The sequence below is a fragment of the Falco rusticolus genome, chromosome 8 (assembly GCF_015220075.1).
Source record: "Falco rusticolus isolate bFalRus1 chromosome 8, bFalRus1.pri, whole genome shotgun sequence".
Classification (NCBI taxonomy): Eukaryota; Metazoa; Chordata; class Aves; order Falconiformes; family Falconidae; genus Falco; species Falco rusticolus.
In genome coordinates this window covers 51243040-51265712 of record NC_051194.1, presented here as the reverse complement: position 1 = coordinate 51265712, position 22673 = coordinate 51243040, and the positions used below count along the sequence as shown (strand labels likewise).

Genomic DNA, 22673 nt, shown 5'->3' with positions numbered 1-22673 from the left:
TCTGAGCAGACCCCACGTGTTCAGAAGTGCTGTGATTTGTTCTGCAGGGGCTCAGAGTGGCAACTAAGTCATGAGTCATGTCTGGAAAATTCTGTCCTGAATGTGTAGGCTACCAATAGTGCCAGCCGTAGCTAAAGCAGCACGGTTTGAGTGCATTTCTCTCCCTTTTTGAGTCCCAGTTCCTGGACTGCTGGGTCTGAAGGAGATCCCTTCAGCAGCCCTGGCCACCACAAGGCATTTTGGCTCTTGCTTCAGCTCTGAAATCATGCAACTGCTTGGGAAGCACAACAGCTTGGGAAGTGCAACCACTTGGGAAGCGGAGCTGGCTGGAGGCAAAGCAGCAAAATGCTCCCAGGAATGTTCCCTGTGAAGCAGAGACTCAGCCTGTGGTCTCCTCCTCTCCCAGCATAAAGGTTACCTTCATATGTTTATAACCAAAATAAAATTGCTGCTCCTGAAAGCTGTAATTTGTATTTGGGGGAACATAATATTTGTGTTTAGCTATTACGGGGATTGTACCAAAGCACAGTGACAGAGATCTGAAGTGTTTGGGATGATGATAGCTGGCAACAGACTCCACCTTTGGGGGCTACTAAAAACAATTTAGTTAAGCAGTATCGATTGTAAACAAAATGCCAGGGAAGATTGGTTGTACTGTGAGGAAGAGGACCCCCCTCCTGCAGTGGGAGAGGCTGTCCTTCCTCAGTTCCTCCTCTTCTCCTTCCCACAAATCAAGCCAAGAGAGCCTGGCCACAGTCTTCCAAGCCGTGACACTGGAGACTTCCATCCCATCTCAGAAAGACAATAGAGGGAAGGAATGGTATACAGCCAACACACGGAGGCCGTCTTATCTTGGGAGATGTTGCATAGGCATAAATAGAGTGGAAAAGGGAAATCGGGGAAAACAGGACACTTAAGGTAAACTAACTACATTTTTTAATGTCTGAGTTGGAAATACGCCAGATAACATGTCCACTGTTGGGATTACAATGGCTACAATATGTTTCCTCTTTTCCTTGTTGGTAAGTGGGATTTGTTTGTTTCCTTTCTGGAGAGTGGTGAGGGACCGCAGTCAGTTCCTTGTAGTGCGTGTTTGGTAGTGAGCTGGAGCTGTCTATGGCAGTGTAATGGGTAAGGCTGTAGGGCTGTGAACGTGACATCTTCCAGTTCCTTGCGTCATCATTTGGGCCTTTTTGTCTCAGGGAAAAACGCAGTGTGGAGTTTCATTTGGTTTACTCATGGGGGATGCTTATGGATGGGGCCGGAAAGCCAAAGGCCTCACTTAAAGCCTCTCCGCAGCGTGGGTGCAGGCAGAAGGGATGCTAGAAGCCTTGCCAGCAGAGAGATGCCTTCATCTGGTGTCATCTCTGCAAGGTGATGCTGGGTGTTGCATTTGGTGATGTACCTGGCATTAATTTGGGAACCCTCCCAATTAATTTTAGGGGGAAAAGTGCCAAGGTAAACTTGAAGCAGGGTCTGGTGGTTTTGCACAGTATTCTCCAATACATTTCCAGGGATATTTTTCCAGGAGAAACAGAAGGTTTAACAGAGAGCGTGGAAGGGGACAGTGACTTGGCTTGACTGTGAGGCTTCTGCCCAAGTAAAGAGGGTTGTCAAGGAGATGCAGCATGAAGAAACAAGAGAAGGAAAGGGTGCTTGTAGGCAAAGATAGGCTGAGAAGAAGAGCCTCTTTGAGATCCTGGAGTCAGTCAGATTGCTGAGCAGGGCTCACACAGGTCCTGTCCCATCCTCCACCTCCTTCAGGAAGGGCAGAGCTTCTCCTGGCCTCTGTTTCTGCTGATGCTTCATCACAGCCCCCAGCCCCTGCTTTTTACCAGCCTGTTTAGAGTAACAAAGTACCACCCTTTGGGCCTTTCTGCACTGTAGTCTCTGCACACTTGGGACTCTGCAGGTACCCTACAGGGCATCTCTGAAGGCATGTCACGATGGCTTATCATATAATTTGCTCCTCTAACAAAAGGCAGTCTTGTGCACAGAAGCATCTTGAATTAACCGTGGTGGCTGCTTAGATGCTGGGAAGTCGCCGTATCTTCCAGGAACACCAAGACATTGCATTCCTTCTAGGCTATTTTCTGTCTGCTTTGCTATTAATAACTTTGTCCTGAAATAGCACTTTCATATTGCAGCATATTAAAATCCATAACAACTGGGTGGGTGTCCACAGTCAACAGACCGAAGAAAGTGAGCCAGCGCAAGAGCCGTGGTTGTGTAAATTGGCTCACAGAGGTGTGCTGACTCTGAGCAGCTGGTGAGCTGACCTGCTGGGCTTTCTCAAGTCAATAAATGGCAGGGCTCTTAATGGGATCTCCCAGCTTCCTGTGCCATGCTGCAGCTGGTAGCCGTACAGCCTGCTGGAAATTGTGCTGACACATGGCTGATCTCGTGATCCTTTCAGGAGGAGTGAGCAGTGCGTGTTTGTAGCCCCGTACAGTTCTGACAGCACACCTTGAGTTGCCGATGATATCCACAAAACACCCTGCCGGATCGACTTTTTGTTTGATCTAATGTGTTTTGGGGATACAGGTCTCCTCAGATGCCTGCAGGCAGCTGTCTGGGATGCTGCTGAGCAGCTGGGACAGTACTGGCAGGCACTTTACCAATGTGCTCTAGCAAATTGCTTTTAAAGAGGACCATGCTGCTTTTATTAGGGAGTGTAGAAGCCCAAGTGCACTGCCTGTGAGATTTGAGGCTGATCAAAATCCCTGGTGGCTAGGGTTTTGGAAAAAGAACCTTGGCAGAGCAGCATAGAAAAGAAAAGAAATGGAAAAACACAATTGGCTTTAGGGGAGCATCCTTTGGAGGGCACCTGGCTTTTGGGGGAGAGGCAAGTTTACCTGCAGTGGGACATTCAAGCATGAAGGCTGTTGTTTCTGTGCATAGATGATGAAAACTTTGGCCTAGAAGTGGCACAAACCATTTTTGTGAATACCTCCATACAGACTGCCCAAATAAAAATAATAAAAAAGGGGGAAAAAAGAAAGAAAAACAAGTATCAGGATGTCTGAAGTTGGTGTTGTTTTTAAATTCTTCCCATTTTTCCATTTGGGTCACATTGTTCCTAGTAAAGTAGGCAAGATTTGTAATATAAAATAACCAGCTCCAGCCGTCAAAGAACATGTCAAATTCTGCTTCACATAAGCCACAAAATTAAATGGTGCTAATCAAGAGCAAAATTTCATGGAGTTTGAGTGTTGGCAAGGTCCTCAGCTGATGTAAACAGGAACCATGAAATCAGGGCTGCGCTGTGCTGATTTACCCCAGCTGAGAATCTGGTTGTGCTTCCCATCACTTTGTTTTTAGTCTGAGGTTTTTTTTTCTGAGTGCAATGGTGAAACTCATCTTGTCTTTTCTTTTCCTTGCCCAGACTGGCATATTTATCACAGTAGCAGATGCATCTTCTTGCTCTTGTAAGATAACAAATTGCCCAAATTATTTAAAAAAAAAAAAGAAGAAGAAAAAAGCAGCAAATGGCTTTTTGTAAATGTGCTTGGACAGGTCACGTTAAAGTTTAAACTTCAGCCAAACAGCCTACTGCTCCCTGCGTGGCTGGAGGTGCACTTTGGTCCTATATGTTTATTATAATTTAGAAATGTTATAAATGCTTTTATATTCTTTTTTGTTCTGCCCTTGTTCTACAACACATTCCCCTCCTTCCTCCTGCTTCCTGTTTCCCAGACAGGTCCCCACCTCTTCCTCCCCACAGCCAAAAATAATACAAAAGGGAACACACAAAAGGCTTTTTGAGCCACGAGATGTGATAATGAATGGGCATCATGTACAGGGTAGATACAGTCGTCCCAGTGCAAAAAATGTTGATAGCACAAAATCGAGATGAGGAATTGTATGGTTTTGGGTTAGGAATTCAGTGTTATGCATCCTCTTGTTTAATATGTTTTTAGGTCAGAGCAGAAGAGATGACTCACAACCCAGGACTCTTATGAAACATACCGTATGTTGAGTGTATTGATCACTTCTCCAGGTTTGATTTAATAAGCTAATTGTGAAGAATTGTGCTTATGAATGTGCTGTTGCCTGAGAGTGCACGAACACAACTGGTGTGTACGTTTGTGTTGTCGGATGCTAAGGAGGAAATGTTAAGCTGTTGCTGGATGTTAATGAAACATCTCCAAAGAGTACATTTTTTCATTCATGATCCTATTCAGAGTAATTACAAGGAACCCAATTCTGCTGTGTAACCCCACTGCAATACTTTGTAAGGATGAATCTTAATTGAGGATCGAGACCTAAAATATTGCTCTGCTTTGTACATTCCACAGCCATCAGCATTTGCTCTTGCATATCCATTTCCTGTGAGAAGTTTACCACACTCTGGGGCATGCTTTGAACCTGATCCTTTGATTTCAGTGGGAGCTACGACTGGCAATTCAAGGAGCTAATTGTGCCTTTTTCTATTTATGATGCTAAATTAAAGCTGGTTCCAAACCAGACAGCAACACGTGAAATACACACTTCATGGAGTTTGGAGAAAAGTTTGCAGTGAGGGCCACTGGCCAGCTCATTCAAAGCCATTCAAGGTTGTTATATAAATAAATTATCTCTTCAGAAAGATTTTGAAACACACTTAGGTTACCTATATATCATTTCTCAAATTACATGGCTACTTGCCGTCTGGACTCATGGCAGCATGCAGGGCAAGTGCTGGTGCGCAAGCACACATGGGTTTTATCATATTTTCATACTAGCACAATGGGCTGCCTGCACTTTTGAATTCTTGATTTGGCTATCCTTAATCCTTTGCTGACATTGATGCTATTTTTTGTTGTTGTGGCTGGTTGCAGATATTTTTTCTATCTTTATTAAACAGTCAAAAAACAACAAAAGCCCTCCAAAGCCCTGGTTCAGTGTTTGCAGATTTCTTTCATCCTTTTTTTTTTTTTTTTTAATCTAGATGCCTATCAAATTCAGCCACGCTTAGCTGCAGTCCTTTGTTCAATATCTCACAACCAGTGCACTGAAATTCTGTATGCTTAGAGCCCAAATACCACAGATTTTTAGTGAACAGATTTAACTTGTCCATTTAAAAGAATATTTGGTAGATAAGATATATTTCATTATCACTAAGTTTGGGAGCAAATCTTGATTTTTGACTCCTTGATTTTTAACTCCTTGGAGTTATGGGTTCAGACACTTTCTGTTTGAAACGTTAGTTTTACCACCTATTTCTGCTGGTGAAAATTTATGACAAAATTGGTTTTGATCCTTTGAGCTTTAGGGGCTGATTAAAATCTTTGATAACCCTGGTTGCATCATGCCCCAGAGCAACAGGAAAATGGCTTGTGTTTATATGAAGGTAGTGATTCTGTCGTAAGTAAATCAGTTGAATTTTTTTACCTTAAAATGTATCTTTTCTGAATGTGGTTGAGGCTTCTGATTTCAGCACCATTTATGCTCTGAAGAAAAATGCTGTGGAGAACATCCAGGGAGAAGGCCATCTGGGTCATGGTGGGAGAGTGTTCATTGAGAGTGCTGTTGTGCATGAATAACAGTGAATGGGCTGGTTTGGCTAAATACATTTCCTGGAAAGTTCATTCTTTGGGCTGAGACCAAGGGGGAAAATGGGCACAGGCCATTATTATATTGAAGAAATTTGCTAACAGGGGCTTGAGTCCTGTGTAGCATACTTAAGCGTTAATAGAGCTGTCCATTGTAGACTCTGGGGGCTGGTGAGGCCCATCCAGCCAGTGTTGGAGTGGACTAGCCTGGCAGCTCAGGCGTATGGTGAAGTTACCACAGGAAAACAAGTCTTTGCCTATCAGATTGTCTTTGCTGACTATCTGTGTGCTGCTTTTTGCTTTTGGCAAAAGCCTGTTTGTTGAGTATATAGTTAACTTGATTTGCTTCACATATACAAGAGATTAGGAACATGCATGCAGATTTTTACCACGAGTTAGCTGTCGTTAAGTGTCATCATCTTGTACCTGAAAAGTGGTTTTAGCTGTCTTTTTTTTTCCCCGTGAACTATGTAATACATAGTGAGGTGTGCTGGCACATGACTAAGAGTTTTGTCTTAAATCTTTTGCAATAGAAATTATTAGCTATTGCCTGAAACTTTTTCTTACTATTCATTCATTTCAGACTGTGGTTTTCACATTTTCCCAAGTGTATTTTGCAAAACTACTTATTTTAATACTAAAATTCTGTTTATTTTATGCTGTCCCAAATGCTAAGCTTCTGATGTGCTACAGCTTTTTGACAACTAGCAACTGCCCAACAGAGGCTGCCAAGAGGAAAAGCTGGAGGTTTTGGCAGCTGGGTGGGAACAGATGACAGTCTTGGAATAGATGGGCAAGAGTATTGGGTTTTGTTGTTGTTCAGGAAGTAATGAAGGCTTTTTGCAGTGGAAAGAAGATGCGTCTTTCAAACCTTGTTTTAGAGTTAAGGACAAAAATAGCATGGCATTTCAGGGAGGGCAGGTGAGTTTTGAATCTCTTATTCCTCCTCAGGGCTGCCCCACAATACCCAGTTCAATATCTACCTCTGGCATCAGCAATGCAACTGCCACTGTAGCTCAAAGCTTTCGCTGTTCTGCTGAAGAATGAAATACTGATGCCGTGTGCTGGACCTGGTGCCACTGTTTGCTGTGAGCTTGAGTGAACTGTGGTGGCACTGACCTTAGAATTAGTGTTTTGGGTTGCCTTCAGGTTGGTGATGCTTTCTCTTCCTTTGCAGTCTTAATTTAAAGATGAGGCTCCTTTTTTACATGACAGTGGAAAGCAATGGGGTCATGATGGAGGCTGGAATTTGACCTTCACTATTGCATGTATAATTCCACTTTGCTCATATAAATTATGCTGCAAAGAGAGTCCTTACAAGTACTGTAAACTAGTAGATCAGACCTGCTTGTCAACCACATTCAACATTTTCATTCTCTGTCACAGCCTGATCTAACTTAATTAGGTTTTGGATAACTTCCAAGATCGGTGCTTGATGTCCAATTATATCTGCAGTGAAATGGCACTTAGAAGTAACTAGCACTTCCAGATAAGAACTTCCCATGATCTGCTAGAAAAATCCAAATCAAGATGTTACAAAATACCTCAGCATCAATAAAACAGAGAAACCTAGTGAACATGTTGATAAGGTGTCTTCCCTGACTTTCTGTCCTTGAATAATTTTAAGTATTTGGGCTTTGTTTTATCTTTGGCAGAATTTTGATGTTGCCACATAGTCTTCAGCTGTGCAAAATGCCCAGGAGTCTGAGTGCTGTAAAGACTTCACAGCATAGGCAGGTGCTTCTGAAGTGATCTGTGATTTTTCAAGAGCCTGTACGTATGGATCAAATCCTGATACATAATGTGGCTGCCGATCAAGACCAGTTCTTTGCAGTTCATTGGAGCAAGTTTACGTTTATATGCCGGGAACTGAGAGTTCGTGTTAGGTCATCAGTTGGAATTAGGTTTACCAGAGCTGTCTGAACCTGAACCCAGATGCCAAACTTGTGTCCCGGCAGAGGCCTCTGGCCTACGGGCATATCTTTCCCCCATCATTCTCTAAAGGGGAGACAGAGACATCAGGTACCTGCACTTCCTTGAGGCTTGGCACATTGATGGCAGTGGTGGTCCCAGTTAGAGCCTTCCTGCTGGTTGCTCTTGGGGGAGAGTGGAGTCAAACATCAGCATCCTGAGTGGTGACTCCAGCTCCTTTGTATCTGGATTTTGAACATTCTGCGTTGCACTTTAACCTCAACAGCTGGCAAGCAGCCTGAAACTTAGGCTCTCTGAGCCAAACCAAGTACCTGCAAGAGGGTTTTGTCTTCTTGTTGCATTTAGTAGCAGCACTGTCTTGATTTCTGCTGGCTGCAGAATTAGGTGAGTGCTAAGCTCTGCTGAAAATGGTACACATGTATCACATCTCTACTATCGGAGGCACACACTGGGTTTCTCCTGCTTTATATTTCATAGCGGTGAGCATACTCAATGTGTTTGGTAAATAATCTTTACTTTCACTAGATGGGCTTTAGATGTGCTCCAGAGGTAAGAATAAGGTAGATTAGAGGTCATACTTTTCTGAATTGACAGACATACTGAACACTGAATTTCCCTGCATCAGTGCTACTGCAGACTTTGAAAGGACAAGAAGTAGGTCCTTACCAGGCATAGGACAGCACTACAGTGGCTGTCTTCTGCTGTCTGAAGGATCTGGTGCTGCGCATGGAAGTGTCGTGGTGTGCAGTTTACATGTATTCTGCTGCTGTATGTGCCTCAGAGGACTGAGATGGTAGTATAATGTGGGGAGCAAAGGGGTGTTGAGTTACCGCCGTGTAGGCAGGAAACACACATAGTTTCTTGCAGGTGGTGGAAATGTGTTGCTGCTGGGAAAGTACGCCTTTTTGCAATTGTATCCAAAATTGTAAAATTAGACTGAGGCCTTGTGGACATTGTCCACATGCCAGACTGCCATCCTTTTCTAGCTGGCTTTCTGCAAGTATGTGGGGTCTCGCAAAGTCACATCCTATTATTTGTCAGCCATGAATCATCATTTCTTTTAACTGGCTAAATTGAGGCACAAGGTGCAAGGAGAATGACCCTTGTTAATGGGGGCAGATGGGTTGAAGTAGTGGGTCACTTTTTATCCTTAGCCTGTGAAACCGGCTTGACAGCAAACAGCACTTATGGATCTTCTCATGTTCCTGAAGGGGGCCGTTGTCTTCTTCCCATTGCAGTTTTTGAAGTCTTTATTGCTGTAAATCCTACAGGCACTGGGGAAGAAAGTTTAATACCCACCAAGTTGCCTGCAATGTAGCAAACAAAGAAGAATCAAAACTTAATGTCACATGTGACATGTATTACATCCATTACACAGAGTCTCCCCCCTCATGCGTGAGTGGTTAAGGAGAAGCTGGACATCCAACAGAACTATGACAAAAGCATGACAATAGCAGTTTGCTCCTGTTTTAAGTATCCTTGGACCATTTTCCTACCAGGCTGGCAGTGGAAGTCGGAGATCTGCAGGAGTTCACCATCATCTGAATCCAACAGTTTGGGTTCGTATGCCTGTGGATAGCGGTCAATATCCTGCTGCTCGCACAAAACATTGGTAGTTTTGATGCGCTTGCTAGCAAATAACTTTGTGGAAATGGAGATCAGAAGAACTCTCATGCCCCTCCTGATGGTCCACTGGCCTGGAGTGGGGACCTTAGTGGTCTCAACCTGACTGGTTTCTCCAGGTCAGAGCTCAAGACGAAGGGCTTAGCTGACCTAAAAATTGTCTTGCCAGGGCAGGAGTGAAGAAAGCAGGCTGGTTTCAAAACCCTGCCTCACCGCTCCCTGGATGATTTGGGCCAGGAGAAGGGAAGGTCGCGTAAGGTACTTGGCAGGAGCCGGGACGTACATATGGGGGAAGACGCTTTGTTTCTGCCGGCAATTGCCTGCTCTGGCAAATGCAGCAGCAGGTAGGGCCCTGGCGGGGGGTAGAGGAAGGGCTGCAGCCGAAACCCCTCGCCAGGCTTTGTCTGCCATGCAGATTAGGTGGAGGGCTTTTCTGGCTGGCGTTGCTAGGCTTTTCTCCCCTATTGACTTTGTGGAGAGGCTGAGGGGGGGTGGGAGGGAGGGACTGTATTATATTGTTTCTTTGAGTTGTTTTTTTCCCCCCTCTATGGGGAGATGGGCTTGATCCACTGGTTTTGGATTTCAGAGGCAGAAGGCAAGACATGACCAGCTGGTGTCTTGAAATGGCACAGGTGCAATGGCTGCGGGAGGGGGGAGCCAGGAATAATTACAGGTTTCTGAAGCATCAGGCTTTGCCTGAAAAGGGCTCATCGAGAAACTGCTTTTTATGGAAAATTAATGGTGAAGCTGGAAAAAACTGTCAGGCCCACTATTGTTGTTGTGGGGTAGTGATGCCTTAAAGGAGCAGCACCTCCTGCTCCACTCTCCTCCCCTCCACGGGCAGCCTGGAGCCGGCACACAGCTTTCTGATCCCACAACAATTGAAATTTCATGTCACTGTCATCAGATTTAATGGCCTTGAGTCCCTGTCTCTCTCACCCCCTGCCCCCCCCCTGCCTTCCACCCCCAATTTGTGATTATGCTTGCCTCTTTCCTTTGGAAGCCTTGTATTTGTTAGGCCCCTAAACCTCTTTCTGCCCCACTGGGTGAATGCTAAGTGGACCAGAAAGCCCAAATTACATGATGTGGGGAATTCAAAAGCACCGCCTCTCCTGGTGGTGGGGGTTATTCCTGAAAGACTGTAGGGCATGTTGGAAAGCTGCTCCCCAAACTTGTTAGGTTTCGTCTAGAATCCACCCCAGCTAAAGCCATTCCTCACGGCCCCAGAAATGCACTTTAAAAAGAAAACAAGGGTTGCTTAAGGCAAGTACTAACCAATAAGTGTCCCACCTTCAGGCCTGTGTACAGACACATCGTATAGACAGTGTCATCCCTCTGAAAATAACGCACATGCTAAAGTATAGCACATCTCACTTGCATATATTGCCATTCTATTGCTTTTTGTTCAAGTCCACCTCTACAGCTCAGGTCTATAATCAACTGTTATTTTAAAAAGAAACAACAGATGACTGTCTGGCAAATTCTGTTGTGAATTCTGGAACTCATCCCACCATGTTGTATCTGCAACCAGCAGTGCTGCTTCCTGGATGCATTGAAAGTGTTGTCTTGCATTACCTGGCAGCTCTTGGAGAGCTGTGAGTTGGGCCTCTTTACAGTCCTGTAGATGGGATCTTTGTACCCAGAAGGCAGGAGTCTCTGTCTCTCCCGCAGTCATAGAAAACTTTTGTTTCTTGATCAAGTACTGGACTCTCCAGGTTGAGATGTAGTTGGGTCACCAGCTCCCATAGGCTTTTGTCTAAAATCCCTTTCTTAATATCTCTAGAAGGGTTCTCTGAGGAGTGTTTTTTAGAGGTTTCTAAAAAGTATTAGAATGTCTCTTTCTTCAAGTCCTGTAAAATCACAGTGGTGATATTAAACCAGCTAGCCTTTCAGGCAGCAAGAAATGAAAAATAGCACTAATAAACTCCATTAAAAGCTCCTGAAACTACAGCAAATGGTTTTCTATAAACAATAAAAGTTTATAATGTTGGTTATGGAGAACACTGGGCAGCGTGTCGGTGCCTGGAGGCTTTATTGGGGCTAACTCAGGGCACCTCATAATAAGGTACATTCAAGTAGGAGGTTCACCCCATCCTCATGCCGATGATCACTGCTGTGGAGATGCAGGAACACGTTTTTATGTGGCAGCCTCTTTGACTGGAACTTCACCTACTTTTTAATAAGGTGCATGTGCGTGTGTTTGTGTGCAAGTCTCGTGTCTCGTTTGGAAGCCACATTTGACCAGAGTGCCAAAAACCCTCTAAAACTGGCAGTAGGTCCGTTTTTTCTGTCACATCTTTCCTTCTCTCGGGCCCTTTAAAAAAGCTGTGGTGTCACTGGAAGTTCTCTATCTCCTATCTTAAAATGCTACGCTTCAGAATTGTGCCGTTTTAGGAACAGACGGCCCCAGCCAACTACACTGAGTTAAATTTGGAGTGAAATTTAGTGTTTGCGAAGGAATAGGAAGCAGTTCTTTGGAGAGGTGACTTTATTTGTATGTGGCCAGGCAGTGGGGCCATTAGGATAGTTTCATATGGAAGTGACTGCTGGCCAGGTTACACTTAAAATTGGGAAGGCCCTGGTATCCATGGGGCAATGTACAGACTTTCTTGAAAATGTAGTAGATGCTTTCTGTTGTATCTTGACTTCTACCATAATTTCTCCTACTGTTTGTGGATATTCCCATACTGTGTCTTGGAGGAGCATCAAACAAGTGCCAAATCCTCATGTCTCCCAAAATGTGACAATTTCATGAGAAGGTGCTGGCATGCATGGGTAATGTCTCTGAATGGCTCTGGACCACGTTGTTCTCCTGCCCTAGGTGGGAGCTATGCTGTAATCTCTTTCTAACAGTAGTTTCTCTCCCTCCCTTCTCCCTTCCCCTCCTGCAGACATGCCTGGAGTTGGAGCGATACCTTCAGACTGAACCACGGAAGATCTCTGAGACCTTTGGTGAGGATTTGGACTGCTTCCTTCATGCCTCCTCAGGCTCAGATGCAGAGGACAATATCCGACGACTGGATCCCATCCTTCTACCAGTGGAGACAAGTACGTGTGACAAAAGTGCCAACATGGACATTATCCTCTCACGGGACAAGCTGCTGTCTGAGACATGCCTCAGCTTGCAGTCTACCAGCTCTTCCACAGAAGGCTACACAGCTGTCAACCAGGCCCAACTCAATGCAGTAACCTCATTAACGCCCCCTTCCTCTCCGGAGCTCAGCCGCCACCTTGTAAAAACCTCACAGACTCTCTCATCGGTGGATGGCACGGTGACGTTGAAACTGGTGGCCAAGAAAACTTCACTCGGCTCCGTGAAAGTGGGTGTAGCAACAGCAACCGCGGGGACGATAAAAAGCGGGCAAAGTGACAGTGAACAAGGAGGTACAGGGGCAGACGCATCCCCAGAAAACAAGAAGAGGGTTCATCGCTGTCAATTTAATGGGTGCCGGAAGGTTTATACAAAGAGCTCCCACTTAAAGGCTCACCAGAGGACTCATACAGGTACTTACGTAGGATGCTTCTTTCATCTTGTCCTCCGCCACCTAACTGTAACCATCTCCTTTTATTCTCATTTAGAAAAGAAAAAAAAATAATCTCTTCTGAAAGTCCAAGCTTCTGTCTATGAAACAGGGCTGTGGAAAAATATGGTAGGCCAGCAAATGTACCCATTATTCAACAGAACAGAGTTCACTGTCTACCATTAACCTGTTGGGTTTTCGTACGTCTTGTGGGGCTTGATGCAAAGTAATTTTAGAATATCTAAGCGATGTGGATGTATCATGCATGTTAAAACTGTGGGCATGCCAGTTTGGGTTTTCGGCACTCATTTCCCCAAGACAACTTTTAAAATGTTAATTTTAGTCAAGTGTTAATTGCTTCAAATAGAAAATAGCGTGGGTAGGTTTTTGTTGCCTTTTGTATAGGGGAAAGATAAAAATGTATTTCAGATCTGAGATATGTGGTTTAGGAGTAATGTGTGCATGAGGGAGCATGTGTGTACATCCAGACGTGTAGGTACTGAGATGCACGTACCCTTGAGATACTTACGATCTTGGACTTCTCTGGTGATAAAATGCAGTGAGAACAAATGAAAGAATGACACGGAGTTTGAAAGGAATAGTGCAGGTAGAGAAGGAGTAGGAAGTATGGAAAGATGTCAGGCTGTTGTTTTGGGTAGTATTTACTCATGTTGCATGTAAGCTCTGCTGTATAAGCTTCTTGAAGCATACCGAATTGGCTTAGGTTGGGCTGTTCAGGATCCCCGCTCTCCTGTCATTTCTTCATTGTCCCCAATAGCTTTTCAGTTGGTATTCATTGGCAGTAATAGCCGTGCAGTTTGTGTGCGTTGCTGCTTTGTTCTAAGCTTCACATGTGATGAGAGATGATAAATTCCCATTAGCACTGTCTTATCATGTGATTATTCTTGTTTCCAGAAGGATTGCTGTAATCAGTTTTCTCAATTTTACTGTAAAATGTGTGGTCTCTTACGATAACTGTACATTTAATTCATGATCTTATCATGCAGGCAGATTCCTAGAAGCGAGGTTGTTCTTGCAAGGTAGAAAATAACACGTTGGACCAGCGCAGTAAATCAAACAAATATGTGGGTTGTTAAGAGCGCTGCATCCATCAAATACTAGGCAGCCCTGTAAAAGTTACACAGTCTGAAGTATAAATCATATTAAGACATAAAAGGCATTGGTTTTGATCTTTTTATATGGGCTTTCTAGTGCTTTTACTGGGAATAGCCACCTTACCAGGAGTGACCTCACTTGTGATCCAGTGATTTGAAAGCCAGTTAAAGTAGTGCAGTCATTTTAAAATCTGCAACAACATGGTCAGGAGGCTTCTTGCAGTGCTGCTGTGAGGCTGGCCCCCTCCGGGGCTGTCCGGGGGACATCCCAGCCAAGGCCTTCCAGCAGGTGACAGGGCTCCCATGAAGGCACAAATACAGAGCATGAGAGTCATTGACACGGTGGTCTTACCTGTTCGGATGTGACCCCTGCATTCCTCCTCGAGCTGGAAGTGGTGGGTCTTACACAGCTTTTCCTGATGTTAGCCAGGGGCGTGACGCAATCACCTAGGAAGGGTGAACCTGTGGAGTTTTTCTGGCTTTTTCACCCGGTAGGTGGGGATGTGGACCAGGAGTCCTGAGAGAACTTGCAAATCCCACTACTCTTTCAACACCGCTACACTTTGGAGTCAAAACATTGCAACATTTTGCATGCTTTTGAACCCAGCCTTAGGTCTGGTTGAATTTTGGAATCTTGAGGTGAAAACCTTTCCCCTCAGTAACATCAATGTGTGAAACCTTATGTTTTACTGTTAATACGTGATGAGAAACATTTCTCCCTGGCCCTGTGATACTTTGTTGAATAGCCTTAGACTGTACCTAGTGCCATTGATGTGTATGTGTCTGCCCATCCACAGCAGTGCTCAACAGGGTGAGAAAGACAAGTCCACCTTTGCTGGCAGATGGGGAAGACCTGTATCAGATGGTGAGGCTGCAGCTGCCTGGGTGCATTGCCCGCACCTCCCGCTCCCAGCACGTTACCTACCGGGTTCAGCTACTCCTCTGATCTTGCCAGTTAAACTGTCAGTGGTTTCACCAGCCCCTAAACTATTTACTAGTGTATGGGAGTGTTCCTGTTTTCGTCCACCAAGTCCTCAGCAGATAGCTTCGGTTGTTAGGAAGACAAAGGATAAGAACGAATACAAACCTGGGTGAGGAGCTGTCCTGTCTCTGCAGCAATATAACCACCTTGCGCCTGACCATGTCCTAGCTGTGCACGGCTGTGTAGAAAGCATGTCTGCATTTTGCGATGAGGACTGGATGTAGCCTTGTTGTTAAAATACATCTTTGGTGCAGAACCTGGAGCAGGTAGGCACCTGGCTCCCATTTATCTCTGTAGAAAGCAGATTGTGTAAACAGCTTTGAATATTTACATCTTGGGAGCAGTCTGAGCGGATCGTGGGGAGGGGTGTGATGGGCTTACCTAACTAGCTTAGTTGAGTCCAAAGCACAGAGTCATTCAGAGCTCTTCGTCCTGTTTAAGTGCTCTGTTCCATTAAAAAAACACTGACCACTGGATGCCTTAAATCAGAGCTGGTACAATCAAGACATTAAATCTGTTCATGCTGACCTCTGCAGTGGGGTTTCCCTGGTAGAAGAGAGGGACAGAGCGGAATAGCTATGGAAATTTGGGACTGAATTATAAATGGCAGGGCTGCATCCTTTCCCATGCACACCTTCAGGGCTAGGGACAAGGACCCTTCTCCTCCATCGGTGCTTTGTTTTTTTCACGCCTGAGCTGAGTGTGCTGTGGGTTGCAAATGCATCCAGCAGTGCCAATGGATAGTAGCCACTTGGCTTAGTCAGGGACTGAGCCAGAGGGTCTGAAATGATTGTGAGATATTTTCCTTTGGCTGGTAGTTTGTTAGTATGTCATGCAAGAGCAGTCTGCCAGCGTGGGCTCTGTGTAGAAAGGTGTGAGTGCCCTGACAGACACAGAGCTCTCAGTGTGGCGTTCACAGGCAGGGAGGCAGATGCAGGCTGGTCACCCAGCTTGCACGTGCGAAGTCCGCTTGCTGGATCAAAGGGATTTACTGCAGTGCATGAAAACAAGAAAACCATGGGCTGGGGAGCTGGCGGGTGCAAGGCGGCAGAAGGAGGTTGCATTCCTTTTGTTCGTATGTAAGACTGACCAGACAGATGCTGGCTGGTGTTCTTCGCTGCTGCATGATGAGCCAGGCTGGGCTGGAGGCAATACAGACTGACAGCAGCTTTTTAGACTGGAGATGATCTTCTCTTAGCACTTTACTTTGCTGGGTAGCCCAGAGACACTCAAATCCCACCTTGCCCTTGGTGCATCCCCGTCCCCCACATTATTTTCCTGCATCTCATTCACAAGAGAATGAGGACAGCGTTTTAAGGCCCACCAGTGGTTGAACTGGTTATGAAACCACCTTCTGGATGACCTTTGGAGAGGGAAAAACAATCATCTGTGTGGGAGAGAATTTAATCAGGAAGGGAAAGGGAAAAACATTGTCTGGATGGAAAGGGAAATGAAAGTATTTGACTGAGCTCAAAGTAAGCTGGAGCATCTAAAGCGAAGGGTGTGTAAAGTTGCCAAGAGCAGTGGTGGGACTGACTGTCAGAGGGCAGTAAAGAAGCCACTCAGGGGAGAAATAGCAGCTGGGCCTGTAAACAGGAGGAAAAGGTGAGCTGTAGGTTTGGAAAGACCGTGCTGCCAATGTGAGGATGAGGTAAAAACATCTAAAGAAGGAGCCACCAGGACTGGCACGGTAATCCAACCTTAGCACATTCTCTCACAGTTATTCATGGAGCAGACATCAGTGCAAACAATGACATTTTGTATCTTTTGCGAGACAGAAATTTTCCTCCAGCCTTCACACATGCATGGAGGTGAATTGCCAGTGTAATGGAGAATGAAGAGGGAAGGCATTTGAATGAGCCAAAATCCATGTATAGTCATCAGTACTTCCTAAATTAGAAAACGGGATATCGCTGGCAAGTGTCTGGATAAGTCTAAGGGTCGGCTGGCCTGTGACCTGTGGAAAGATTAGTCATGGGGCATGGCTGTGTCTCCCAGATCAAAGACCTCTGGAGGAGATTTCTACCTCCTGACAAAACCATTCACATCAGCCTTCCTTGCAGTATAGGGGAGGGCATGCTTGGCATGGGCAGCTTTCTGGCCAGAGGTAAGCATCACAGATAAACTGACCAGGAAATCCTGAAGATTCAGATAGTGATAACAAATGACCTATAGAGGGTTCTGCTGGGGTTTGCATTTTATGAGTTCTTTTCTTCATCCATCTAAAACCAGGATCTGATACAACCTAAGCTCAAGCCTGAGAAACAGCAGGACGGCACCTCACATCTTTGGGTTTCTAAAGTCTAAACAAGTGGGAAATACCCATGTAAATTGATGTTACGAATCTACATGTGATCTTAAGATAGCACATATTTATTTCACAGTCAGGACATCTTGTTTTAAATTACATAGTTCTTTGATCCAAAGTGCTGGGTGAGAGTAACTAAAACAAACAAATCCACCCTGCAGAAAAACAAATCACTACATTTGCAAGAAAAAGATGAGAGACACAAGAGATTAGAAAGAGCATTAATGAACAGGAAGGGTTTTGAGATGGAATTTAAAACAACAGAGAGGAGCATTCCCAAAGTGTTGGAGATAGAAGAGGCAATGTCCAGAATTTGGAAATGATTGGAAAAGACCAAACTGAGGAGAGTAAGCTGGATGATAGATAAATAATAATAATAATAATAATAAAAAGGAATAGTAGAAAAAATAAAGACTATCTGTGTCAGTGATACCACATGAATGTGAAGCTACGTTGCTTTATTGTATTAGTGTGATAGCACCTGTGAACAGAAAGTCAGTGAAGAGAAAGAAAAATCAAATAGCCAAGCACAGTACCAATTCTGCAGGATGCAAGATTTTGTATAATGACTTAGGGGAAAGAATTTGGGAGAACAGTATAGATAGCGTAAGAGAAATGACAGCCAAAACCCAATATTTTTTGTACAGAGACCCATGGCTTCATAGCAAGTCCCCAGTGTGCAGGGCTGCAGCCCAGCAAGGAGACACAGAAGGACATAGAGGATGCTGAAGCTCCCACGGCAGCAGCTGTAGCAATGGGTGGATTTGCCACTGGAAACAAGAACAAGGGAATTGAGGGAGGAGGGGGGTGTGAGGAAGACCTTCATTCCGGGCTGGATTTGTTTTGGGGTACAGTTGCGTTGCTAAATTGGAAAGATACGTTTTGTTGTGGGTGGGGCTGGGATTTTTTGAAATTTTATGGGTAAAAGCATAACAAGAGTTTATCAAAGCTGATTAAAATAAGCCCAGCCTGATCATGAGCTCTTTAAAATTGTCTGGTTTTGAAGCCTTTTAGCCATTTTGCAAGTTTGGAGGGGAGTGTTGTGATTTCAATGTGGAGGGCCAGAGCCTCACTTCATTATTACAGCAAGAGCTTAGGCTGAGGAAATAAGCTTCGTGAACCTCCCAGGTGGCAGGAGGACAGGCCCTGCCAAAAGCAGCCTCTGCCATTTAAAACACCAGTTTTAAATGTGGTGTTCATCCATTGCTTAGTTGCCAATACCTGAATTCTCAGTCCCATGTTTCTGCTCCACCATTTGCCAAATCAATAGCACAGGACAGTCTTACTGTTTGGGTTTGAAAATGTAAATAGGTATTGTTTGTTTGTTTGTTTGCCATGTGAGATGAGTTTTGGCACAAGCGAAACCTACAAAGTGATGTTTGCTGTCTGTTCAGCAGCTGCAGGAGGGAGAGTGCAGGCACCTCTAAGTGTTGTGGCAGGCTGCCTCAGTAAGGCACGGAGGAGCCACCTCTGGTTTGTCATCTGGTGTTTTCTTTATACCCGTCCACCCCTGAGCCCCCATAAGTTACCTGGCAAGGGGGAAAATGATGGGGGTCACAGAGAAAGACTCAAATTAAAACCCTTCAACTTGTCTTCTGCCAATTTCCCTTTGTGTTGCTGCTGTCCCATGCTGGATCCAACTGGCAGGTTGATGGCGAGAAGCTGTGATTTTCTTGTCCATTTTTTGAAAGCACTGGCACTTCTGAAATATTTGAGGTCACACCAGGCCTGACAGAGATGTGTGCTCAGATACGCTGTTTTAGGCTAAGGTGGGCTTGCTGGATGGGGTGGGTCTGAGCGGACTGGGAGAGCTGAAGTGCTCTGTGAAGGAAAAGCCAAGTGTGCTACCTCTCCTCTCAAAAGCAGGTGCTGGGTCAGGCTCTTCCTAAGCAGTGTGGGCATCTGAGTCTGGGTCACACCTGGGTGAGCAGGCAGCAGCCTGGATGGGCCGCTCCTAATCCAGAGCCTACCTTTCACACCCCATGCAGACATGGTCCCACACACCTACATACTACCAGCAGCAACTTGCAAGCAGGAGCAGATGAACTGCAAGGCTTCGTGGAAGCAGACCTAAATACAGCAGAGGCATCCATGCTTCTGTCAAGGGCAGCAGGGTCCCGAATAAAACCGCCTATGTCATGGTGCCCGCTGTATCGTACAGACCACCTGTGGGTAGGAGGACAGCCAGGCCTGCATTAGCACTAGGAATAATGGCTGAAAAAAATTACTTAAAGATAGCTAAAGGGCAAGCTTATGATGCAGAGAGTGCAGGGTAGATTTAATGAACGAAATTGTCACTTTTGAGAAAGTGTATTTGTGTCTTCAGAAAACTTCTAACACCGCTCTCAAAAGCCAGTTGGTTACCACATGTCAAGTGTTGAATGGTGATGTGCTGCAGTAGAGTGAAATGAATGAAAGACAGGGATGTCAAGTGAGGGCAGTTTCAAAGACCACTGCAGCCATTTCAGAAAGGGGAGGACGAAATACTGCGTGGGACTTGCTTTATCAACAGGTCTCTGAGAGTGACCAAAACCTTAGTGTCACTGCAGAACCAAAATCTTTCCATTGGTCAGCTTTATACATGATCAGAAGGTTTAAAAGAATTAAAACCTTTAAAACATTGCAGGCCAGTTTGCAATCCCACAGTCTCCATTTGCAGATAGGCACCCAAATGCTGTGGTAGGCAGATTTGCTCCTAAAGATGTCTGGCCTTCAAGACCCAAGACTGAAAACTGGGGCTGCAAAAGCTGAACACTGAAAAAACATTTGCAGGCGTGTTACCTAAGGTAATGATGACAAGCATGTGTTTCGAGATAAAAGCTGATCCCCAGCTGAGTTCTGAAAGAAAGGTGTCCTCACTGTATGGCAGTGCACATTCAGAGGCTTAGCAGGGATTTATGCCTTCCTCCCGTTACGTCTGGACTCTTACCACTGACAGAGAGAACTTAACAGATTACTTAGACAATTTCGCAATGTCATTCTAGTTTTTTATGATGACCATAAGCGATCATTAGTGCACTAGAAGCTTGTATTAGTTCTTGGAAATGGATGTTACAAAAATACAGGCATGCACATCTGCACGTACTTGTGTTCAATATGTAACTGCATGGAAATGTATTACGGTTAATTTTGCATAAACTTCCATTTGGGCGTCTTCTTGTTGGTCACCTGTAACTTTGCAAAGCTTTTCCTTCTTCAGAGTGAATTTTTCCACGTTTGATCTTTTTCCAGCGTGATTACTGTTTGTTATTTTAGAAGTTGGAGGAAAAATACTTGTGTTTTAGGAGAATGTGGCATGCGTGTTTGGGAGGGGCCGGGAGAAAAGTGCTGCCTTCAGTGTTACAAGTTTACCTAAAAACTTGGCCTGTGTAATGGAAAATAGTTTTTTAGTAGGAGACTTCTATCTCTGAATTTCTCGATAAAAATTAACTTGAACGGACTAAGCTATAGTCTGTTGTAAACTGACTTTCATATGTGTGGCACAGGTGACAGAATTTTATTATTAATTCTGTGCAAACCCCACAGAACCCTGAAAGTGATTCTTTTCCTGGGCTTGCTTTGGCTTTGAATATGTGTTGGGAAATGTGTTTCATCCAAAAAACCTCTTTATTTTTTAAAATTTCTCCCTGAAGATGCAGGGTCACCCAGCAACGTAATGTCATAATACATTTGTGTCCTTTTGTAGTTACACTCATCTGGCAGCATGAATGACCTGGGTGGTTTCCAGCCGGGTGCTTATACCTCCCTTAGAGCTAAGGATGGATAATCGTATGTGCCTTTTTCAAAATCCCGATGAGGAAACTTCCTAGCCAGTAAAATTAATTGTCTTTACTCGCTGCCTTGTGCTCTAGAGACCAGGCTGCTTGGTTCACCAAGGTTTGCCCAGCAGTGTTGCCAAGAGCTTTTTACAGAGCCCTGCTCAGCGTGAAGCAAGGAGCTCCTGCTCTGCTGAGCACAGCCTGCCGCCTCCAGCCCCAGGACGGGGAGAAAGCAATGGGAAGGATGGGATCTCCCTCAGAAACATCACATGCCCGCCACCGTGTACGTAGCCCTGCCCTGACACCAGGGCAGCCTTCACTGGGAGAGCTTGCCACTGTATTTTAAGCCCCAGCACACGATTTCCCGTCCGCCTCCACTCCCAAATCCAATCCAATATCTGAATGAATGAAAGCATCCTGGGTCTTCCGTCCTTCTTTTTGTTGTTGACAAAACTGGAAAACAGAGAGGAATGTGTGTTATCTTCCCTTTGTGTTTTGTCCTTGTGCTGTCTCTGCCAGTCTGCATCATTGTTTTTTTTTTGTAATCTTTCTCTGATTTTTCAGTGGCAAAAGGAAGAAAATAAAGTGATATGTAAATGGTGAAAAACATCCGCACTGTAATACTTTGAATAAGCAAACCCCCACATTCATTAACAAAAACATAAAGCAAAACCATTTTAAATGTTAGCATTTGGAAAAGGGGATGTCTGTTCTTCTTAATTATTTTTTTGTTGTTGGTTCTCGTCTGTGATACATGTGTCTTATATTTTGCCTGGAGTATTTGCCTTTATATTTTGCCTGGAATTTCTCAAAAACTCTTGGCTTAAAGTGCAGGTGTCCAAAGAGCATGTCTTTGATACGCTGCTCCGGATTATGTAAATATGCGCCACGTCCCATAAAGGGCTGTCTTCATTGTTCACCCTGTGGGATATCTTATAAAAACAAAGGCAAAAAATATATCTCGGGGTCCTAGAAAAATCTGACCCAGTGAACTGCTGAATTTTTTTCCTTTTTCTTCTGTTCCTTCGTTTGCTGCTACCTTGCCTTGCATCTTTGAGCTCACAGAGCTCCACTGAATCTGAAACTAAAAGCCCTTATTAGAGGAGATTTTTTTTAAAGTTCTTGCTGCTCCTCTGGGGACTGAAGTAATGGCAGCTTGAAGCAGTGGAGAATGTGTAATTAGGGCAAACAGCAATGCCTTGCATGATGGGGAGAAGCAGGAGGAGAGGAGGGGAAGCGTGCAACAGCCCGGCATGCACAGGCTGTTACTAGGAGACCCCGGCACTAAATGCATGAGATGCAGGGTGCTAATGGGCCAGCCCGCCTGGGTACCAACCCGCCCTGCTGCACAGCTGCTTCTGCCCCCCTGTTGCCAAGCAACTCCATCCTTATTTTTTGGGGCTTTTTCTTTTTATTTTACCACCCTGCCCCACCCCCACCCCCCTTATTCTGAAGGCTTAATTGGGTAGTTCTGCTGCCGGTGTTGCTGCTGGGTGCCCGCCTGGGCCTGCTGCTCTGCTGCTGTCCCCAAGGCCTGGGGCTGGGAGAGGGTACGCTAGTAATTAATGGCGCAGAAGCACAGATTAGGTGCCCAGGCTGGTGCTGGTGTCTGTCCCCTGGCCCTGCTCCTTGCCATCCAGGAGCTTCCTTCTGAGAGGAGTTGCAGAGAAGGGGTTGGAAAAGGGAGCAGCGTTTCTAAGGCTTTATCATTCTCGACAGTAGTCTTGCACAGACCTAGGGGGATAAAGCATGGCGTTCCTCCCCACTTCAGCGCTCAATATGTATGGCAGTGGGTATTTGTTAAATGTGTCCTCTTAAGTAGAGTAGGAAATGGAAAATTTCCATTTCTTTGCATGTTGCTACATGCTTCGCTTTTCTCTGCTTTTCAGCTAGGCAAGTG

At 45.0% G+C, this 22673-nt stretch overlaps 1 protein-coding gene across 2 annotated transcripts in view; it reads left to right on the top strand.

Moving 5' to 3' along the window:
* The window catches only part of KLF7 (Kruppel like factor 7), a 65601-nt gene that overhangs the window by 18604 nt on the left and 24324 nt on the right, over nucleotides 1–22673 (top strand). For both annotated transcript variants that reach the window (XR_005105764.1, XM_037397625.1), the window contains exon 2: nucleotides 11981–12593. Coding sequence is in view for 1 of the 2 variants with exons in the window: in XM_037397625.1 (XP_037253522.1) it covers nucleotides 11981–12593 (613 nt within the window). In the remaining variant the exon portion in view is untranslated. The remainder of the gene's footprint in view (nucleotides 1–11980; nucleotides 12594–22673) is intronic.